Source organism: Sorghum bicolor, chromosome 5, assembly GCF_000003195.3.
Source record: "Sorghum bicolor cultivar BTx623 chromosome 5, Sorghum_bicolor_NCBIv3, whole genome shotgun sequence".
NCBI classification, from domain to species: domain Eukaryota; kingdom Viridiplantae; phylum Streptophyta; class Magnoliopsida; order Poales; family Poaceae; genus Sorghum; species Sorghum bicolor.
The window spans coordinates 56422894-56444739 of record NC_012874.2 but is presented as its reverse complement, the minus strand read 5'-3'; the positions used below and the strand labels follow the sequence as shown (position 1 = coordinate 56444739).

Sequence of the window (21846 nt, the reverse complement as noted above, 5' to 3'; positions counted from 1 at the left end):
AGGACTCAAGGAGCTGATCTTGAAAAATGGGGACCTATTCCCATCCCCCTTTGTCGCATGGATCAAGCCAGACTTCATCCGGGAGGTATCCTTCAGGTCCTGAAAAGAAGCGCAAGCCGATAGGTACACAGGTAGAGCGAGAGACTCGAAATAATGAAGGTAGGAGAACCCTTACGAAAAAGGCCTTGCCCTAGCCATTAGTGACAATGTCAAATATCAGACCTAGGACATGCATCATCCAGAGCCGGAGCTCCTCGACGTGCTCCCATTTTTTGGCCTCCTCGCGGTCGTCCATCTCAAGCAGGGGCTCCTCCGGAGTCACAGGGTCTTGAAGGCGGTTCTTCATGGGGCCCCAGTACTAGAGCTCCTCCTTGGTACGCTCCTTGATGCCCTGTAGAAGCGTCTCCACAACATCCAACGACCTCCTGTGGTGCACGAATAGGTCAGTGAGGGAGGGAAATCTAGAATCCTCCTCGCCGGTGCCTGAGGTCCCTGCTTTGTCCGCCCATGGCTGCAGACCCTCCAGATAACCTGAGGTGGCCCCCTCGATGCCGTAGAGGGTCCCCTTGATCTCTGACTCAGGTTCCACAGGCGTGCGAGTGCAGAGCGCCAGTGCCACAAAACTGTCCTCTCAACTTGGCTCGGCCGGGCAGGTGGTTGGCGCCCCTGGCTAAAGCCACAAAGGGGTCTTAGGGCCGTAGATAGGCAGCTCCGAGCCCTGCGCCTCTGCTCCCTGTGGCTGCTGCTATTGCTGCTGTTGACAGGACTACTGCTAGGGCTGCTACTGAGACTGTTGCTGCTATTATAGTGACTGCTGCTGCTGAGACTACTACTATTGTTGTTGTTGTTGCTCCTGCTTTTGCTGCTACTGCTGTGGTGGCTGGCGTGAATGCTGCTGCCATGGCGGGCTCGAGTCAGGCGCCCCTTCCGCAGACAAATCACGAGACAGGGAGGCGACCTTGCAACTCTGCTCCTCTTCTTCCTTCTTCTTCTCCTCCTCCATCTTGTCTTCTTCTCTTCTTCAGTGGCGTGGAGCCTGGTGGGCCACGGTGTCCATCCCTCGGCTCGATGGGTTTTGACCCCCTCAGCCGTGGTGCGGTCACCTGCTGGGAGCGAGCCTTTCTCGGACTCATCACTGACAGTGATCGGGTCGTCCTCTCCCCCGAGTTAGGATGGCTCGGGGGCTCCTTCTAGGTCGTGAGGGCAGGGAACCTCAGCCTGACAAGGAGCAGGGGGATCGCTCAGCAAGGCGTCGCCTCCCTCCGGCACTTGCAGCGGAGTTTTGCCACTACCAGCAGGGGGCTCGAGTCGGAGGAACCTATAGAAATCCAAAGCCATCCACCTACCATCCAGAGGGTCTATGCTAGTAAAGCCAACACAGAAAACACATAGAAAAACCCGATAACGTAACAAGCGCCTTAGAGCCAGCACCGATGTTGGCTTGCTCCAATTGCCTTTTCAACCTGAAAAAGATGAGTACAACATGCGTTGGTTGGCACGAGGGATCAATAAGGAAAAGAGGACAATGGTGCTATCTAAGAATCTCACCCCACAGGGAGGATGGCCCTTCTCCTGGTCCCACGACCGGTGGGCCTCGAGGCGCGGTGGCAGGAGGCGTGTCCCCACATGGGCGAGGTGATGATGGCCCCTCTTGGCAGCCTCCATGCTCCCCGCTCTGTGGCTCCTTGGGAGCCTCCTCACGCGTCAACAAGGCACCGACTTAGGGAGGAGGTTGCAGGAGCCAGTCGAGATGGGCTGCCAACCCCTCTAAATCATCATCGTCATCGTCGTCGTCATCTTCCTCATTGGGCGAGCCTTCCTCGGGCCTTCCCTCGTGCCTGGCTTGGGCCCGACGCTGCTCGAGCGCCTGCCGGGCGATGTTTTTCTTCTTCTCCTTCTTCTTCTTCTTCTCCGTGTCTAGCACAGTCTTATGCTTCTCGATGGAGGAGCGTCTCTTCTTGTGATCAGCCTCATCTTCTTACACTGGGGGTCACGAGGACCTTGCGTCGATCACCCCATGTAAGGAAAGAGCCAAGTTTTAGAGAGCATGGACGAGAAACAAGGGAACTAAAAACAAGGCTCGAGAGGGCGTAGCTCGAGGGGCTTGCCAAGTCAAAATAACCCTCGTCAGTTCTCATGGGGAATGAGTTCACGCTGTCGGGCTGGAAGTCGCTAGAGACGGCTGCCCTGACCCTAGCGGCCACCTCTTCAGCCGGGAGCGCCTCATTCGACATTCGGCATGCCTCCATATCTTGAGACAGAGCACGTGGGCCCATCTCATCCATCCTCAGCAGTTAAGACATCAACAGGAGTACCCAACGATGATGAATCATTGAGAGGATGAGGGCCGCCGTCAGACCCACCCCGTGTAGGCACATTAAGGCATCGAGGAGAGGGCACAACCGGGACTGATGGTTCTAGATCACCCCATACTTCCTGTTGTCGGGGCGTTCCTTGATGACCCACCCGGTATAGGCGTGGAAGAGGCAATCATCATTACTGAGGTAGAACCACTGGGAATCCCACTGGGCATGATTCGACATCAGCCCACAATGGGGATGTATTCTCAAGGCTCGTCCACGTATCCAATCTTCTGCACCAGGTTGAGGCAGCCGGCTTGCACCGGTTTCCTCACCCCGACGGTCCCACTAGGAGCGTGAAACAGCTCGCCCCGGAAGAGGTGGAGCCACAACTCTCAGTGCGGCATCACCCCCAAGTAACCTTCGCACACTGCGGTAAAGATCACCATGGTGGAGATAACATTGGGGGAAAGGTGCTGGAGTTCGAACCTGTAGTGGTGAAGCACCCTCATGAAGCGGCTCAGGGGAGATCCGAGCCCGTGGTGATGAACTTGATAAAGGAAACCAGGTAGCCCTCAGGCGGGCTCGGCTCACGAGGTGGTGGGACAAAGAAGCCCCTCTCCATTCACATCCTACAGCTGGTGCTCCATCACGGTCGACAGGCGCTAGTCGTCGGTGGCGGTGAGCTTCACTGGCATGGTCGCGTCACGTGTGAGGCGGTGGGGAAAGTTATTCTTTTCTAGCTGACCTCTTCTTTCTTGGCTCTGTTCTTCTCTAGTGTGTAGGAAGGGGCAAATGGAGAGGGAATGGAGGCAACAACGAAAAGCAGAAGGGAAAGCAATGAGAAGACCCCTCGATATAAATAGGCGCATTGCAACAGGCAGATCCGACAATCGCGGTAACTCCCTCCTTAAATGTGTCGCCTAACGGTCCCAATTTCCCCGCGATAGGACATTACAGTTTCCACCTAGGCACAAGGGCTTACAATGGCTCTCTCCTAAAAAGGCGCACCCAACAGGCAGGAAGAAAAACTGCCACTACGACTCCTTCCGCCGCAAGGTAAGTCCAACCCAGGCCGCCGATGAAACCTCGAGAGAGCGCAGTTTAACCCGCCGACAGGGTTAAAAAGTCGCTCTCGAGTACCCGAGTCAGGGACACCTAGAAGGAGGTCGAAATGAGGCATGGCTCAAAAGCTGAACCTTGAGATCCTACTGGGAGTATCCAAGGCTGAGACTGGAAGGTCACAAGGAATCCTCACTAAGGGAGGCATCGACTCGCTGGACACAATCGAACGAGGCCAGCTTCCTCATCCACACTAGTCAGGCTTCAATGAGAATTCCTCCGGGCTATAGCCAACCCTCATCGAACGAGGTATGGGTTCTCACTTGGATTTCTCGATAACAGCTCACCAAGGACGATGATGCTCGCCCCGTCGAGGGTACGCCACGCTCCTGTGCAGCCGAACAAAAGGAATCTGCAAACGTAGGCTGGTGTCGACAAAACCATGAGCGAACGAGGCTCGGGGGATCAACCAAGATTCAATGCCCCTCGATAGAATAAGGCTTGAAAACAATCAAACTCAAGGCTAATATAGTCCTTGAAGGAGTCAACAAACTCCTCCGAGGCCTCGGGGGCTACCCCCGCGGGGGTCGCTCGTGCCCCCTCACGAAGAATTGATCATTAATAAACCTCTACTTGATCACTAATGATCGATCAGGGGCTCGGAGGCTACTGTCGAGGGTTTCAATAAGGGGTACCCCAATAAACATCCCTGACATAGGGTGAAAAAGCTAATGCGCGAGTAGGACTTGACACCCCCTCTGTAAACGCGCATTGATCGACACCCTGACTTGACCCACGATGAACTCAGTGATCGATCCTAGTCTCGATTACAGAAGTATGGTTGAGCAAACGACTAGAAGGTCGAAGCTAGACAACCCTCGACTACGGAAGTGGCGTCGAGCAAATCAGCCAGCGTCGAGTGCAAAAGCGCACTCCCGCCACCCGCCGCCGGTACGGGGCTTAAGGCATTTAATGTGTCTGACAGGCTCCCACCTAACCTAGTAAGCACAAGAAACACGATGATGGATCGTACGCCCGTCATATCCTACCTTTTCCTAGCTTTATCCTCGAAATTGGAGAAAGGTACGTCTAGGTACAGTTGCAACAGGCGTACTATCCCATCAAGGAGTCCCTTGAGACGAGATAGTCAGCGCTCTCGTACACGGGCGCCATCTAAGCTGCTAGATCCTCGAGCCCATGTGCTCCTTCCTAGGGAAGGGTTGTGCAAAAGAAGTCAACGCTCCAACAACTCCCGATATGACGTCTGCTACAGATCCATTACATGCAGGAGATACCAGGCGACATACAGGAGATAAGCTTAGGAGATGCACGCGCCATCATCGCCAAGTATGTTATGAACAAGACAGGTCGAGGCCACGCCAGTACAAAAAGCCTCAAGTAGATCCATTACATGCCCCTATCGAGGCCTACTCTAGCACCTACGCCCTGTAACCTTGAGCCTCCTCTTAGACTATAAAAGGCGATGTTGAGACCAAAACATACGACACACGATACGTGGAACACCGCTCGCATACACCACTATACCCCACTAGGACTTAGAATCCACATCCAAGCTTCCTTGTATTCCCCTGTACAAGCACTTAGGTGCAAGATAATACAAACTCTCTCCCCCACTAGATGTAGGGCCTACTTTTGCCCCAACCAGGATAAATCATTGTGTCCATCTTGCATCACCATTTGGAAAGGAGAACACGCACACAAATTCACTCGTTGGTGTTACCCCCTAGGGTTAAAACACTGACAAATATACAATAGAATAATATAGTTACCAAAAATATAGCCAACAATAAAAAACATTAGAGAAATCTTTGTACATGCAGGTGATATTGATCACCGCCTGTATACAGGCGGTGGTCAATGTCAGCCGCTTGTATAAATCCATTTCTACAGGCGATTAGCATTGAGAACCGCCTGTAGAAACCATTTCTATAGATGGTTTTCAATGCCAACCGCATGTAGAGATGTCGCCCATATAAAGCCGTGCCCAGCCCCCTGGAAAATTCCAAGTCTGAAGGTGCCAGTTCTTTTCAAATCTACGCCTTCAGGCTGCCGTGATTTTCCACCACCGCCGCCGTCGGTCTCACCATCGCTTCCGCCACTGGTCTCCGCCGCTGTTCTGTCTCCGCGCTCGACACCGCTCATACCTCAACCACCATCCCCGCCACCATCAAAACCCACTCCACCACCATCACCTAAACCAAGCCTCACCATTATCACCACCGCAATCTTCCACACCACCAGCACCCAAAAATGACGATAAGACACCATCACCACCAAAAAAGTCAAAATTATCGGTCCCCAAATTGGATTCCCCGAACGAGCCAAAGAAGAAGACTGCTGGTATGACCCTAATTTTGTTAGGAATTGCAAAGAGCCGCACTTCAAAACTTGTTGACTTGGCAGAGCATGAGAAGGAGGCGAAAAGCTTTGAAACACCTATTGTCAATATCAGGCCACCAACGAAAGATGATTACAAATTTGTCCCTACTATATATGAGCTGGGCAGGCCACTACTCAGCTGGGTCAAACTCAGAAAGATCCCAGCTGGTATAAAAAGGATGCACGATTGGTATATGAGAGCAACTTCTATAGGCATTGACACGATCAATGTGAATATACAACCAAAAACATTCAATAGTGGTCGTACAAAGGCAATCGTTACCTTCGAGGACATGAGGCTAATGAGGAACCTCCAAAGACTAGACGTGCAGCTGGTAACCGTGTTTACATTGTATGTGTCACTCATACTATCTTGTGTTATTATTCATGAGTTGCATCAATTTTCAACATCTAACATACAAGTGCTCCTTGTAGAATAAATTTTGAACAACAAGAGATGCGATACGGTTCGGATCAGGATAGGTCTCCTAGTAAAAGGGTTTCATATCTGAGCCCGATGAAGATATGCGAGGAGCAGCACACATTCAGAATCGGAGACAATACGACTCCTTACAAGGTTTGGATCTCGCTGAGCGTGCGAAGGTAATAGACAAAAAGCAAAAAAGTATGAATGTGCATACGACCTCTACATAGCCTTGGCACTACTCAAGTTTCAAGACCAGGAATGTGTTGCGGCCACATGCAACTTTGGGTAAGTGTCAGTTTGTATGCATCGCCGTATTAGTAATTACAATGGGCACTTGCATCATAAATTCGATTCTCTTAGGGACCACCGGATCTGCCTCCTCATTAATCCTAGTCTAGGACATGTGTTAGTCCTAGACTCCGCAGAACTACGATCCTTCAAGTTATGCAAAATTCATTACACACTTTGAACGGTAAGCTGAGTAAATTAAATATACATACATACTTTTATAAGAGTTTCAGAATAATTTCAGGAATGTGTATTCCATACTATAGGGCCTATAGGTTTTATAAGATTAAAGGTGGAAGGTACGAGTCATCTAAACGGGGGCAGCCATTGAAATTATTTTATAAATGGCTGGTACGTACCAAAATTTAACAAATTATCTTTGTTTTATACATACAATATGCATAGGACAATTTTGCAACTAATAAATATCCACTTTTTCGTCATACAGTGCTATAAGCAACAAGTCGGATCGGTCCACTGTGCATTCTACGTCTACGAGTTCGTGAGAGAGACCGGAAGATATGTAACTAACCCTTCTAAGGTAATGCTCTAATAGTCGTTTATATAGTTGTCATTTTTTGTTGCTAAGCATGTGTTATGAACTATAAATATATGATGTTTCTAACTTCCTACGCAGCAACATGAGTTGGAAAAGGTGAAGTGCGTGACTCAAGCTGTGGTATATAACATAGTTGAGGACCTCTGCACTTTCCTCTTGAGAGAAGTCATTCCCACCAAAGAGAAATATCAGAACCCGACCAGCACCCTAGCAAAGCCTGAGTTTAGAGCACTAAGAGATATTAGTAGGCTAAAGCTACCTTGATCGGGTTATTAGAGCAGAGGTTTCAGATGTGAAACCTCTGATGTATGTAAACAGAAAAAACTTGATGTGTGATGTTTGTAATTAATGTAATTTTATGTATAAAGTAATGGTATATATAAATAAATTGCATGTTGCATTGGTTGACATGATCCTCTACGCTTACATAGTTTCAATATTATGTATATATTACTATATATATTAAAAATAGGGTCTGCAGGGAAAATTTGAAAATTGGGGGGGGGGATTTGAAAATCGTAGCACAGGCGGTTTGCTCATGTGAACCGCCTGTAAAAATGTGTTTCTGCAGATGGTTCAGTTATGTGAACCGCCTGTAGAAATGCGTTTTTATAGGCGGTTCAGTTATGTGAACCGCCTGTAGAAATGAATTTATACAGGCGGTTCTCCATTACCCGCCTGTGAAATAGTTTATTTCCACAGGCCACCAGCATAGGCGGTTAGACAATCCGCCTGTAGAAAGGGATTGCAAACCACCCCTATAGTACCTCGGTGTACTAGTGTTCCATGCATGTCTTGAGGTCGTATATGCAAATAGAGAAGATAGTACAATTTTGGATGAAAGCACGTACACCATATTTAGCTTGATGATTTCAGCACATCATTCCAATGTCATGTAAATATAATTCCAATAATCCTATAAATATCCTTTTAATAATGTAGCTCATGATTTTCATTCTTCAAAATTTTATTACCATCCATCCTTCTTGCTAATCCTTGATACCATTTTTGTAACTTAATTTTATTTCCAAAGTGTTTACTTTATTTAAAATGCCACTTTGAAAATTTTAGCACATAAAAATTCAAAAGTCCATATATTTTAAAATGTATCCTTGTTTTTAGTTGTTGTTGCGCTCAGCTATCATAGTTACAAGCCTACGCATCTAAAAACCTCTATGTTTTGTTATATATATATATTGATTGATGTGCTGCTTCTAGGTTTGTCTATGATGGTTGTGATGATTGTTGGGATCTTTAGAACAGGCTATACATGGATGATCCATAAGAAAAGTTGGATAAGTTTGAGTACTATTTAAGACAAGTGTAACATGAGTACCCATGGTACCTAATAACCTTATAATCACCTTTCCGTGCAGAAGTGTCAATATGATGCTAAGGACTTTACCTAGACCATTTGATATCCTATATTTCCTTGTTTACCTAGGGTTATGCATATGGGTAGTTTGCTTAGTCTGCAATCACCAAATTGTATAATGTTAATATTGATTAATGATTACGGAATCAATATTATAATGATGCTTTCTGGCAACGTGGGTATCAGGGGGCTAGAGCATTGGGCCTTTTGGGTGCTCTAGTCTGTCCTCCGTAAGGACTAAATCTTAAAGTGGCAACCTAGGACTTATAGTACAACCATGAGAATCACATGGCTCTGATCTTAATCAAGTATATAGTACGTCTCGAACTTGTTATTTGTTACCGAAAGGCGCAAGAGGACGATGCCTCGTGGTGTATAGTTACTTTCGTACCTTTGTGTGTATAGTGCCGTGACCACATGTGCCACTTGGAGGAGGACGTCTATGCACACTTGCTGCTAAAACTTCGCGGCCACTAACTAGGTAGGTGTCTGGTGAAAGGTTATGTAGTGATCCCTGCCGACTTACCTTGGAAGTGAGTCAAGTGGTTGGGCCACTCAGGCAAAGGGCAATCATGACTCTGGGTTAAGATGTACACACTCTATAGAGTTATATAAACTGATATATCAGTCGTGCTCATGGTCACGAGCGATATGGATCCTTTTTGAGATAGATAGTTTTATCGATGGTTTAGGTGATGATTAATCTTGATCTTAATTATACTTTCACCTTGGAAGCTTAAGCATAACTTAGTTACTCAGGTTTAATAATAAAATACAACCAACTAAAAAGGCTTATCGCTGTTCAGCCATGTCCAACCTTTTGAGCCTTGTATCCCCTCATGTTATACTTGTTGAGTATGGTGCGCTCACACTTGCTTTATATACAATCAACAAAAATCCCGGATGGGTACCTGATGGTAATTCAAAGGTGGAGTTCTCTGAGGCATTCCAAGAGTACTAAAGGTTGGGCTTTTGTCCCGGTTCATGAGACCAACCGGGACTAAAGGTCCCTTCTGCCGATCTCTGACACCATAGCCGTTGGGCAGGGGACTTTTAGTCCCGATTGGTCTCACCAACCGGGACCAAATATATTTTTATCCCGGACGCTGATTGGGCTGAGATTATTGTTCATTTTGGGCAAGTGACCAAAGGCCTGTTCTGTACTAGTGTGTACCCCCAGTCAACCGTCCCTATGGAGTATGAAGACTTGAAGTGAAGATTAAGAATAGTTTCCGCAATGCTTTGTAATAGATGTAAGCCCTATTGTAACTATGTTTCGATATATAATAAAGCATTGTTCTTAATATTCTTCATATTTATTGCTATATGTGTCGTGTGGACATCTTGGGCACACATATAGTTAGCGCTTGGTATTCTTTGGAAAACTAGGTGCGACATTATTTCCCTACTTTGACACACTAACACTAATTAAATCAATTTAAGCTATTTTAAAAGAATGGAATTTTCAGGGTGTTACATATTGTAAGCCAGTTTTACTAATAAGACGGTAAATTAAGAGTAAACTAGCTAATTTTGCATTAACGTGGCAACATGTACGAGTAACAGATATGTACAGATATGTTGGAAGAGGTCATGAAACTGAGTACACAAAAGACTTGCTAGGCAATGAAGAGAGAACCCTAATAATTAATTCCTCCCTCTATCCCAAATTACAAGAGATTTCACTTTTTGACTAATACTTTTTTTTATTTAAAATTAAAGACAGAATGGTTGAGGCAAAAGGTCATGCAAAAAGACCGCATCAAAGCTATTCAAGAGATGATAGCAGGATTTCTCCGCGAGCAAGTGATCTATCCAAACGGCGAGTTTCACTTCAACGGCAACGAAACTCTTATTCCAAACAACGATGATCATTTGTATCGGTTTTAGACATTGGGAGAAAAAACTCTATGTATATATGTGTTACGAATTTTGTACTTATAAAACTATATATAAAGCTTTTTACGTATCCATCTATTTAATTATTGATGTGACATATTCATTTTATTATAGACAAAGCTTAATTATAAAGCTAAGCCTATAATTTCCATGTATATATGCTTAATATGCGTGTAACATATATATTATTATATCAGCATAAAATATATATTGACAAACCTATTATTATTATATAAAAACAATAAACAGAACCGAAAAAAAGAAAAAAAAAACCCTTTAACAGCGGTTGGTAATACCAACCGGTGTTAAAGGGTCCTACAACGTGGCAACCCTGGCAGGACCCTTTAACAACGGTTGGTATTACCAACCGGTGTTAAAAGGGAGCTTTAGCCCCGGTTCTTCGAACCGAGACTAAAGGGTGGGCCTTTAGTCCCGGATGGGCAGCACCGGCTCGGGAACCGGGGCAACAGGCCTTTCCCGACCGGTGCTAATGTCTGAACGTGCAGCAGTGCCACATGTTTGACCACACAGCTTATTTTAAAAAAATTATGTAAACATTGTCAAAATTAAGTCATTCTTTAAGAACATTTATTAATAACCCAAGCCTCGACAAAATAAGTGATATATTTACATAAATTTTTAAATAAGAGAAGTGGTCAAACTTGGTATAAAAAAGTCAAACATCTTATACAAAGGCATAGATCGAGTAAGAGATAGTGAGACAATATTTAAAATAAACAACGTGGCTCGGTCAGCTATACTATCCCGTCCTGCAGTGTCGGCCTCCTATAGTGCACCACCATGTCGGCAGTCAGTGTGATTGGCTTCGGCACTGTCATTATGATCTCAACAAGCATAGTAGACTCATCCCGCGGCGACATCCGCAGCACGGCCGCCTGCTCCTCCCCTGGACGTGCTTGGAACAGCGTGTGTTCGAGGTCACTTTCGTATAGGGACGGTGTACCCCTGATGCTGGACGTGCACGGTGAGCTTGCCGCCAACGCAGTCCAGAAACAAGGCGGGACTCCTTTATTCCTTCCCGAACTCTGCCTCTTGCCTTTTAATTAATTAATCACGTACACGTGTATATGATTGGCCAGCATACAGATCAAGCTTCCTTTTTTTCATAAACTCCAATAGGCCCTGGCATCCATCGTCTTCAACAAAATATTCATCAAATTATCGGCTTCCTTCCGTAGACTCTGTTGGCAGTAAAATTATCAAATTTCTGTTAACTGTTATTACTAGTGCTTCGTATATATTATACGCATCTTAGTTATTATTTTTTATCACTCAGGTTTTAGAAATGATGTCCCTCACTAGCAGAATTTGGATCAAAAGCTACGGCAGCTTTAATCCATGTCCGGAATGCTCAATGCTAATATTGGGAACAATCCACAAGTGTGTCAAGTATTGCTCCCCAATTTCACATGACATAATTGCGCATATGCTACTCATCAACACAAGACAACATATTGTTTGTTGTTTACTATGTTGAGTAGGATAATACTCAATAGATTCATCACATACACGTACAAACTTCACATGGCACACTCGGTCGCCTTATCAAGTGACGTCTGCCTTTGATATATCAAGGCATAAAAAAGTATAAAGGTAGACTTTGCTAAGCAACCTAGCCAATACGCGGTGGCGGTGGGTTACGAATCAAGACCGTTTTTATCTATCCCGATGTTGATAATAACACGTACACCACCTGCAGTGTTTGAAGGTGCATTTTCCGCCAAACCGATGATGAGAAATACTCCTGTCACATCCGTGACTAGTGCATCACGAAGGTCCTCTCCTTCCAGCTCGGGCCACTCTGTCTTGGTATAAGGGGCAGGGGCAGCCATGATCACGTACTGTCCTTGTCTTTTCCCTATTTCGAAACTGTTATAATATCAATAAGAATCAATAATCAAGCAAAAATGACATAATCAATATAAGGATAGCATGTGTCTCGAACTATCATCTTTGACATGAATAAACTTGATATTGCGATAGACATCGTACTTTCATACTAAACTAGTGTCTTAACTGATTGCACCAATACCAACCAAGCAGCAAACAGTCTACTAAATTTTTGGAAGCAATAATGAACAAAGAAATACATGACAACCTCGGGAGAAGAAGAAGAACACTGTAGCCTATTGTGATGATACGTGCTCAATGTATATGTGTGTATATATACACAATGACATTTGTATAGTAGCTTGGCTGTTCTCCGTGAAAACAATGTAACCATTTTGTCCACTATTAAATAGAAAACACCATCATATAGTTGTCGACCATAAAATAACAAGCCATGACTTATAGTAAATATCGACATGTATGTGTAAATGAAGTCACATACGTGTAACACAATGCTCTTGTCGGTGAAAACATTGTAAGTGTTTCGTCCACCAATAATTAGAAAACACCATCATATAGTTGTCAACCATAAAATAACAAGTGATCACGTAGTAAACATCATCATGCACTACAAGAATTCTCTTGGTACATGACGGTTTCCTGATGATGGTTTTTGAAATTGTCATCGCATACAAAATCTATGATGGTGAGGTGGTACCTCTATGACGATGCCTAAACATCAGAGATCATTTCTCGTCTCCCATGGTTTTTATAGTTTAGAATTTAACTTTTGATTTGTTTAAAAAAAGTGGTATATAAAAATGGCTAAATTAAACAATTTTTTTACATCGAGATGAGCTCTGCAACTTGGTAGTTGATGACTTTTTCAGTTGCACCCACTTGTTGTCCTAATTTTTTTTTACAAAATACTCATATTCTGACATTCAAATTTCAAATTACCCAATTGGATTAGGATGAAGAAATGACCAAAACTAAAGTTGTTGATCTAAATGAGTTCTACAACTTTGTTGTTTACAACTTTTCCAGTTAAAATAATTTACTCTTACATATTCTTCAATCTCTCACATAGTTTATGGAACTATATGGGAGATATGTCAATTTGTGAACAATGTGTCCTAATCCTTGGTCGGATGAAGAAATTTTCAAAACAAAAGTGGTAGGTCTTGATGAGTACTATAACTTTATTTTTCATGACTTTTTCAGTTCAAATCATTTGGTGTTTCTAAATGTTGTTTGAAGTTGTCATTTCTTGAAATTCAAATTTTAAATTGTTCAAACAAAGTCACATGTCTTGATGAGTTTTACAACTTTTATGTTCATGATTTTTTCATGTGAAATCATATGCTCTTTCACTATGTTGTTTCAATTTTCCATATATTTTTGAGTTTCAAAATTTGATTTTTTTCAAACAAAGTCACATGACAAGGTGAACCAAATTAATTGATAGTTGATCTTAGAAAAAATAGGAAAAAAATCATTATGTTTGGAGTTAGTATGATGGAGAAATTGTAGTTCACGCTTTATCTATAGATTAAAAAGAGAAATAAAACATTGAGTTGAATTCAGTAATGGAAACGCTTCCTACAGGGTGTCCTTATGGATGGATTTTGTCTTCCTTGGCCAGCACAACGGACCAACCTAATAGGTAACTAGTCTGCTCCTCTACTCCCCCATCTCTGCAACAGATAACGTTCCTAGTCCGCTAGTCAGTGTGTTCACCATGTTGTCTGCCCCTTTGGCACCTTCCATAGTGTGTACACATGTCCGTCCTATAGGCAGCACGAAATATGGGCCGCCGTAGATCCGTGCCCATCGATCTGTCCTGCTCTAACCTCCACTTTCCCATTAAGTCATTGTTGTTGTCATGGCCTACCTCCTTCACTGAAGCGACCCCGTGGACTTCTCTCTTGTGCATTATACTCTGCCTCATTGCCTTCTCTAGCATGTAATTTGCCTTCTCCACTAAAGCGGCCCATCGCGGGCTTTCTCCACCAGAGTGGCAACCTTCAGATCACTGAGGGATGGGGTAAGGGTTTCCAATACTCTATTAGGTTCAAAATAACACTCAATTTGGTGGATAGCGAAATACTGATGCGGCTTTAGATCACTGACACCTAAACCCTTCAACCTAAGAACCGCGTCTCCTTTGGATATCAACTATGTCATGATCTGGTGGATCTCACTCAGAAGGGTAATTCCTTCTATGAATCAAAGAACATTAGTAAGAACAATATTAACTTTTTTAAAAACACAAAAATGGGTGGACTCGTTATTAGCGAATGCTTGATCTAGGTCTAGGTAATTGGTAGATGTGATATGAGAAGGTTTGAGCTACTGTTTATCTTATTCCGAGTGATATTTGACTTCTGGAGATTTACTTTTTTAAAAACACAAACATGCTACATGAGGAGTACTTGTATGACAAAACTTGAATTCCCACGAGAGCCATACATGTTATTTAGGCTAGGTAAACTTCTAGATATATGTTGCTTGCTTTTGCATTGAGTCTTGTCAAGCTTTGTTGACCCTTATAAGAGGTTTATCATGCTCTTAAAGTTGAGATCATGTACACACCACCCACATATGCACTACTCCTATATTAAGGGTAGGCGCAAAAACATGCTTTCCATTTAGATCCATCGAAAATGTTCTACTATGGGAGTGGACATCAATAATATATTTGATATGTTTTTCACCTCCAATTAAATGCTCCAAGTTCTTGTTGCTATCTCTCAAATGTTTTGTTGCAAAAAGGGGAAATGGATCTATGCAAAAGTTATTCAAAAAAAGATAAAAAAGAAGAGTTGAAAAAAAGATGGACAAGTGTTTGAGATATCTAAAAAGAATGCGTACTGAGATGCCTACCATAAAAGAGAGATAGAGATGAATAAGATAGCCCCTATACTCTAGCAAGTATATTCAAATTATAAAAGACAGATACGTTATTAGGAGCAAACTAGAGTTAGTGTTTAGCCATGATATATTCCACACACATGCACATCTCGATTTGATTGTATGATTCAACTCTCTTGGGGTCCATTGTTTGACTTCACAATATGTGCATTACAAGTATGTTGTACCTCTCTCCCTTCCTATGAACTCCATATAAGCCATAGTGGTAGGAATAGAAAAAGGCATAACTTCTTTATTGCCTTGGTGAAGATAAAAAATACCACATATTGAGAGACTTAAGAGAATCATACAACGGAATCTCTGAGTTTTAGTTTGAAAACTTACAAAAACTATAGAAATGGTGGAACAAAGACCTTGAGACAAAGTGATTGACTTCACCATTCTAGCTTTCAATTGGTCAAGACCCGAGTAAAGGCTACAATCCCCAAGGTTGAAGGTAATATGTATAAGTTTAAAAGTTTGATTGGTTTATTCTAGTCTAGAGGAGAATTCTTGTATGAACTAATGTGTACTTTTGAGGTGTGAAAACATTGAAGCAACTCCTAATCCATTTTTTTTCTGAGTTTATCTTTGCTAAGGGACTAGCAAAGGTTAACCTTGGGGAAGCTTCTTAATGGTCCTTCACTACAATTATAACCCATCAACCAAACACACAACAAGACATAAAAGGAATTACCTACATGGAATACGGGTTCAAATGATGGACTTATGCAGTTTTGGTGAAGACTCTAGAAAGCATCTCAAGGACATCGGGCTAAAAAGCATATTCCACCATGGCACCAACTTGAGAAGATTCTAGAAGACATGAGGAGGTGACCTAGCAAAGGAGGTCCTCATCTGCCACTATAGTGGGTTGGCTGAACTGAGCCCGGTTGATGGTCCTTAACACCCGTTTTCACCATCAACATTTCATCCAAAACCATGGTCAATCAACATGATCATGTGCATATTTTGCTTATGACTTACCTAGTTCCACATGTAAATAGAAATTTATTTGAATGTAGGAAATAATAGGAAAAGAGTGAACTGGACCCACCTAGAAAGCAACCCACCACACCTGGCGCCACATAGGCCAACTAGGGTGGCGAGCGCCATGCCAAGGTGGCGGCCGCCGGGCCCACTTGGCGGGCGCCACCCCCAGCGTGGCGAGACACGTCACCGATCTGTGTGACACCTCCAGGAGTCCATCTGAGGCGTCCCATGTTACGTTGATTTGATTCTATGGCCTAGAAGATGTTGTCACATGGATTATGGTTTTCCAACATGTGACAAAACGTTACTCCGACACGTGTCCTGCCTGAAACCGACCTTGGGAGCTCATCTAGACTGTTGGAAGCTAAGGTGGTTACTCAGGGGTGGCACCCACCATTGATCCCTGGCACCCGCCACTCCCCTATGAGCTCCTGCCTCTAGAAGACTCCCTGGCCTATAAAAGGACCGCCACGGCACCTGTTTCAGGGAAGGGAGAAAAGAAGAGAACACAAGAAGAGCTCAAGCTTAGAGCAAAGTGTTAGTGTAGTACCCTCATTTAGGTAGCCTAGCTTAGCTCCATAGCCTCTCTGCCCATAGCTTAGCCTAGCTCTAGTAGCTCAGAGTAGTAAGCGAAAAGAGTAGCCAGGCGTAGCTCAACTTGGACACGGGAAGAGTCCTCCTTTTCTCCACTCTGGTATTATACCTTTTCTATCTTAGTACTCAATTATTATTTATCATTTACTTTTAGTATTTTAGTACTATATTGATTGTTTACCTTTTAAGTACTTAGTTTATAGTGATCATATCATTAGTGAGCTTAGGTGCTCGATTGTGTTGGGATAGTTAGCTTGGTTAGTTTAGTGTTAGTTGTTCAATCTAAGGAATTGCTCTATCATCTAGTTAGGGTGTCTTTACTCTAGAGATGAGGTAAAGATAGTAGGAATCAAGGTTTTGGGATTCAAACTGCAAAATATTTCGGTGCCCACCGAATTTGACGAATTTCGGAAATTTCGGACTGGTTTTCAGTTAAGTTGACTGGTCAAATTTTTCATGTTTGACCGAAATTTGACAAATTCTATCCGAATTTTTTAAAAAAAAACATAAAACAACTTAAAACATGTAACATGATATCAATCAAGGCTTTAAAGGCTATAGCTATCATAGATTCAATTTCACAATAGCCCACAACCAATATTTAGACAACAGTCCTTAGGAGTTTGTTCATAGAACTCATGAATAGTTCAGAATCCAAATTTAATACAAAGAGGCCAAATCAGAGGCCACATGAAGTCTAGTTCATCACTCCTCAAATGGTCCAATGGAGTAGAACTTTAATTACAGTCCAGCCAGCCATACATACACTAACAGAATCAAGTCGCCCACAAGTAAGCAACACAAAAGAACATGTCAGCAAGCATTGTCAATTGCCACTGACACCTTTGTGTTTCATGGCAGTCATCCACCCATCACCATGTAAACACCAAAAAATTACCTCCAGAACCATTGCTAGAGAACCGCTGCTGGACTGTACCTAAATAACATGCATGAAACAACCATTTATCAAATTTCAGATGGTTTTATTGACACCTATGTATTGCTCTCCAGCAAAATAGAAGATTTATCATTTAGGACAATCAAATATAGAAGCAGCAACTATTATATATATAGGTACCAAAAGCATATTACCTTGACAAAAGAGTCCTACTACTCACTCTCATAGAGAGTAGATAGGGTCTGGGTCCTCATCCTTTTCTGCTGCAGTCTTCTAGATCTATGGCCATTAGGATTACCATCTTCCTCATCTAAAGCTTCTAAGTCAACTATTGGTGCAGCTACCACAGGCTCATCTTCATCACCACCATTGTCGTCGTCAATGTCATCATCTACACCTAAGTCATCCTCAAACTCATCCTCATTCTGTTCTTCATCACTCTCCCCCAACTCGAACTCAATCTCATCCTCATCCACATCCACCCAAGCCCTCTTTCCATGAGATGAATTGCCTAAATCACTGCGACACAGATCATCCAAACTAGGGCCTACATCACTCGTAGATCTATCTAACCAGTCCCATATTGGATTGTTCTCATCAAAAGTTGCAGCATCTAACATCATAGAACTTGGATCAACTTCCTTGTCCTTCTGTTGGTATCCACTATCCTCCCGAATACGCTCCTTCAAGTTATAATGCACATACACAACTTTATGCAACTTGTCATAACCAAGCTTGTTTCTAATTTTTGTATGCACTAGTGCAAAAGTGCTCCAGTTTCTCTCACAACCACTAGATGAAACACATTGTGAAACAATACGCAATGCATACTTCTGCAACGTAGGCACTTCTCCTCCAAACTGAAACCACCAATCAGCTACCAAAATAAGAATGGAAGTCAGCCACGAGAAAAAACACAGATTAAATAATCTAATGGACATTTAACTAGAAAAAAAAGTGCTGCTATAGCACCAGCACCTTATTTGGCTAGATGAGACTTACATGGGGACATAGATGATGCTCCAGCACGTGCTACGGGGCGATTAAACCTCCCAAGGCACTCCCGAAAGATTGATATTTCTGTGATTGCCTGAACAGCTTCATCAGAATTTTGTGCCATCTTCTCTATTGCATCTGTTAGTGCTAAAGAATATTCTGGTTTGCTGCAGAAGTTGTGCTTGTAATGAGTCTCAGGATCAAGAGCGGCAGCTACATAAAGAGGTGAGCAAGAGTTAGATTTTATGGAAATATTACACATGTATTAATGAAATTGAGTAGTAGTAGCAATACATGCAACCATTATTGTGTTTTTTTCCATATTGTTAACCCTCCTTGTCACCTTACTCATAAACCGAACAAATTGCCTTGAGCCTATGCCAAGTTGAACTTCCATAGCTTGAATGGCTGCCATCATTCTCGGTTTGAACCCAGAAAGTGTACAAGACTTCTGTGTATCTGCATATCGCAGCACCAAGTAAAGTGGTTTCAATGCATCTACTACCCACTTCAGTGCTGACCACCATGTAGAACTTGTCAGACACGCTTCGGTGTACTCATAGTACTCATCATCCTTCCAATCACTCTCCTTCCAATCTTGTGAAACCATCCAAGCTCTAAGATTTTCTTTCTTATCAAGGAAACTCTGGAGGAACATAAATACAGTTCCAAAGCGAGTAGCATTGGGTCTTATCAGTTCCCCACCAATCTTCTTCTTCATCTCATCATGTAGCCTATTATGATTGTACATGAACCTACAGATAATCTTGGCACTTGCTACGACATTAGCAACCTTTCGAAACTTGCCAATGTCCTTCAACATGAGATTGATAGTGTGAGCTGCACATGGCTGCCAGAAAATATGCTTGTATTTCTCTTCCTCAATCAGCTTCTCACATGCTTTCTTGTAATTTGCCCCATTGTTCGTGACAATTTGAACTACTAATTCAGGGCTAATATTCTCAACTACCTTTCTAATTTCCCGATGTATAAAATCTGCATAGCACCACAAAATAAATTACATGTTACTAACAGCTAAGTTGTAGAAATTACTACATGTTACTAAGAGTAAACACATTCGGCTTAATAGGTACATGCCCATCTAAACTAAACACATTACAAGCATTTTACTAACAGTAAGTAAACACATTCAGCTTAACGTGGAAGAATAAAAAATATCAATTGACTGGCAAAAAATAAATAAGAATAACAACTTACTAGCACTTTGCTTGTGGCCAGATACATCAATTGACTTCACGAAGAACATGCGTGCATTACAATACACCATGAAGTTGATGATGGCCATGCCAGAAGGTCCTGTCCATGAGTCACACATGATAGTCACACCATATTGCTGCCAACCTTGCTTGAATTGTTCAAGAGACTTTTCAGCTTCCTCAAAGTTTGCTTCCAAGAATTCCCCATCAATTCACTACTACAGAATGAGGCATTGGTCGATGCCCAAAATGGCCAAAAACCTCGGCCATTTTGCGGCCCGGGGTTAAAGACCCCTTTAACACCGGTTCGTAACACGAACCGGTGCTAAAGGGTCCTGCCCAACGGCTACTGACAGGTGCTGTCGGGGCAGAGACCCTTTAGCACCGGTTCGTATTACAAACCGGTGCTAAAGGGGTCCCTTTAGCACCGGCCATAGCCACGGTCCGAGGCAAACCCTTTAGCACCGGTTTTTTTTACAAACCGGTGCTAAAGGGTAACCCTTTAGCACCGGTTTTTGCCCTGAACCGGTGCTAAAGTTCCGGTTTATAGGCCGGCTCTCTCCTCTCCTCTGCCCATTTGAAACCGAGAGCACCATTGTTGTTCTTGGAGCTTCTTCTTGCTTGTTCTTCATTTGTTCTTCATCTCCAACGCCCATCGTTGATCTTCTTCGACTCTGTCATCGTCTCTTCGTGCTTGGAGGTGACTAACATTTGTCTTTCTTGTCTTTTCATGTTGTTTTTGGCTTGTGATGTTCGCATTATTTTTAGCTCAAATCCACGTTGTTATTTTGAATCATTCACATGAATTAGTATCCATATATATATATATATCGTATTTCATGGTTGACCTAGTATTAATGTAGTTTGCAAGAATGAATTATAGTATATTTTTATGATCTTAGAAAGTAGGATAGTTCAAATTAATTGGTTTGTTAATATCACTTGATTTATTTTTATTACTACATATAATGTGCATTGTATCATACATGTTTACTAGTAAATGTGGAATTTATAATTGTTTAAAAATTGAGTATGGATAGTAGATGGCAACTGTGACCGGGTCTTCGGTCTCTCAACGGGTTCAAAAGCGATACCGTCCGGAACTCCCTCCCATTACTTGTGGCAAGTGTGGGCAGAAGATTTTGATGGAGTACAAAGTGTCGAAAGAGGGAGTAAACAAGGGTCGGATATTCTACAAGTGTCCAGATCGTAATGTGAGTTATTTCCAGATATTTGCTTATATATGTGCATATTTTTTTAAATGATATTAATTAAACTTTAGATTCTCTCTTTTAATTTTAGTGGGACGGTACCGGCGGATGTACAGGTTGGTACTGCGAGGAAGAATACATTGAACACATTAAGAAATCTTTTGCACAGGTGGTTGAGGCTGAAGGTGGTGAGGCAGTGAGCCGACGAAAGGAGTTCAATGATGTTGATCAAGCGAATGATCTATCTATTATAGTTGGGATCGGACGCGAACTAATTATGTTGCTTAAGTGCATTTTAGTTTTGGTTTTTTAGTGCTAGTTGCGATTGTATTTGTTGTAGCCAAGCTTTCCTAAATTAATCAACTATGTATCTTAGACATGTTGTGCAATAAGATGAGAAACTATATGTGTGCATTTTTTTATAATATATATGTTATATTTAATGCAGATGGTAACACGTAATTGGATGTATAATGCCGATCGGCGCTCCGAAGAGTTCATTAATGGCGTGCACTATTTCTTAAGTGTGGCCGAGTCAAATAAGAGGGACGGTTTCATGTGCTGTCCATGTGCCGTGTGCAAGAATTTGACAGAATATTCTAACTCAAGAACTCTTCATTCACACTTATTAAAGTCAGGTTTCGTACCAAACTACATTTGTTGGACCAAACATGGAGAAAGCGGGATTATAATGGATGAAGGTGAAGAAGAAGAAGAAAAATTGGACCATGCCAATATTATTGCTCAGTACAGTGGCTTCAATGATGTTGCAATGGGGGGAGATAATGAAGAAGAGTGGCGCACCCGAGAGGATTCCGCAAAGTATGTGGGCGCTGACTCCGTCTGAAAGAAAGGACGCGCCT

The 21846-nt window shown here is 42.8% G+C and overlaps 2 protein-coding genes across 2 annotated transcripts in view; both read right to left on the bottom strand.

Moving 5' to 3' along the window:
• On the bottom strand, nucleotides 359–18773 carry LOC110435963. The gene is made up of 4 exons (XM_021462081.1): nucleotides 18562–18773; nucleotides 17780–18436; nucleotides 17560–17598; nucleotides 359–573 (listed from the first exon to the last, which is right to left on the bottom strand). The coding sequence occupies exons 1-4, from the start codon at nucleotides 18677–18679 to the stop codon at nucleotides 359–361; spliced, it is 1029 nt and encodes a 342-aa protein (XP_021317756.1). The 5' UTR covers nucleotides 18680–18773.
• Nucleotides 18806–21846, bottom strand: part of LOC110435369 — a 9606-nt gene continuing 6565 nt past the window's right edge. Inside the window, exons 2-3 of the mRNA XM_021460862.1 lie at nucleotides 19774–19982; nucleotides 18806–19551 (exon numbers count right to left, since the gene is read on the bottom strand). Coding sequence (XP_021316537.1) covers nucleotides 18821–19551; nucleotides 19774–19891 — 849 coding nt within the window. The 5' untranslated portion in view covers nucleotides 19892–19982 and the 3' untranslated portion in view covers nucleotides 18806–18820. The remainder of the gene's footprint in view (nucleotides 19552–19773; nucleotides 19983–21846) is intronic.

Coding starts and splice junctions, on each gene's coding strand:
- LOC110435963 (XM_021462081.1), bottom strand. CDS start 18,679: ATGGCACAAAATTCTGATGAAGCTGTTCAGGCAATCACAGAAATATCA. Junction 17,599..17,779: donor CCTATCTACTCTCTATGAGA/GTGAGTAGTAGG, acceptor CATGTTATTTAG/GTACAGTCCAGCAGCGGTTC. Junction 574..17,559: donor CTCTAGCAATGGTTCTGGAG/GTAATTTTTTGG, acceptor AACCTGAGTCAG/AGATCAAGGGGACCCTCTAC.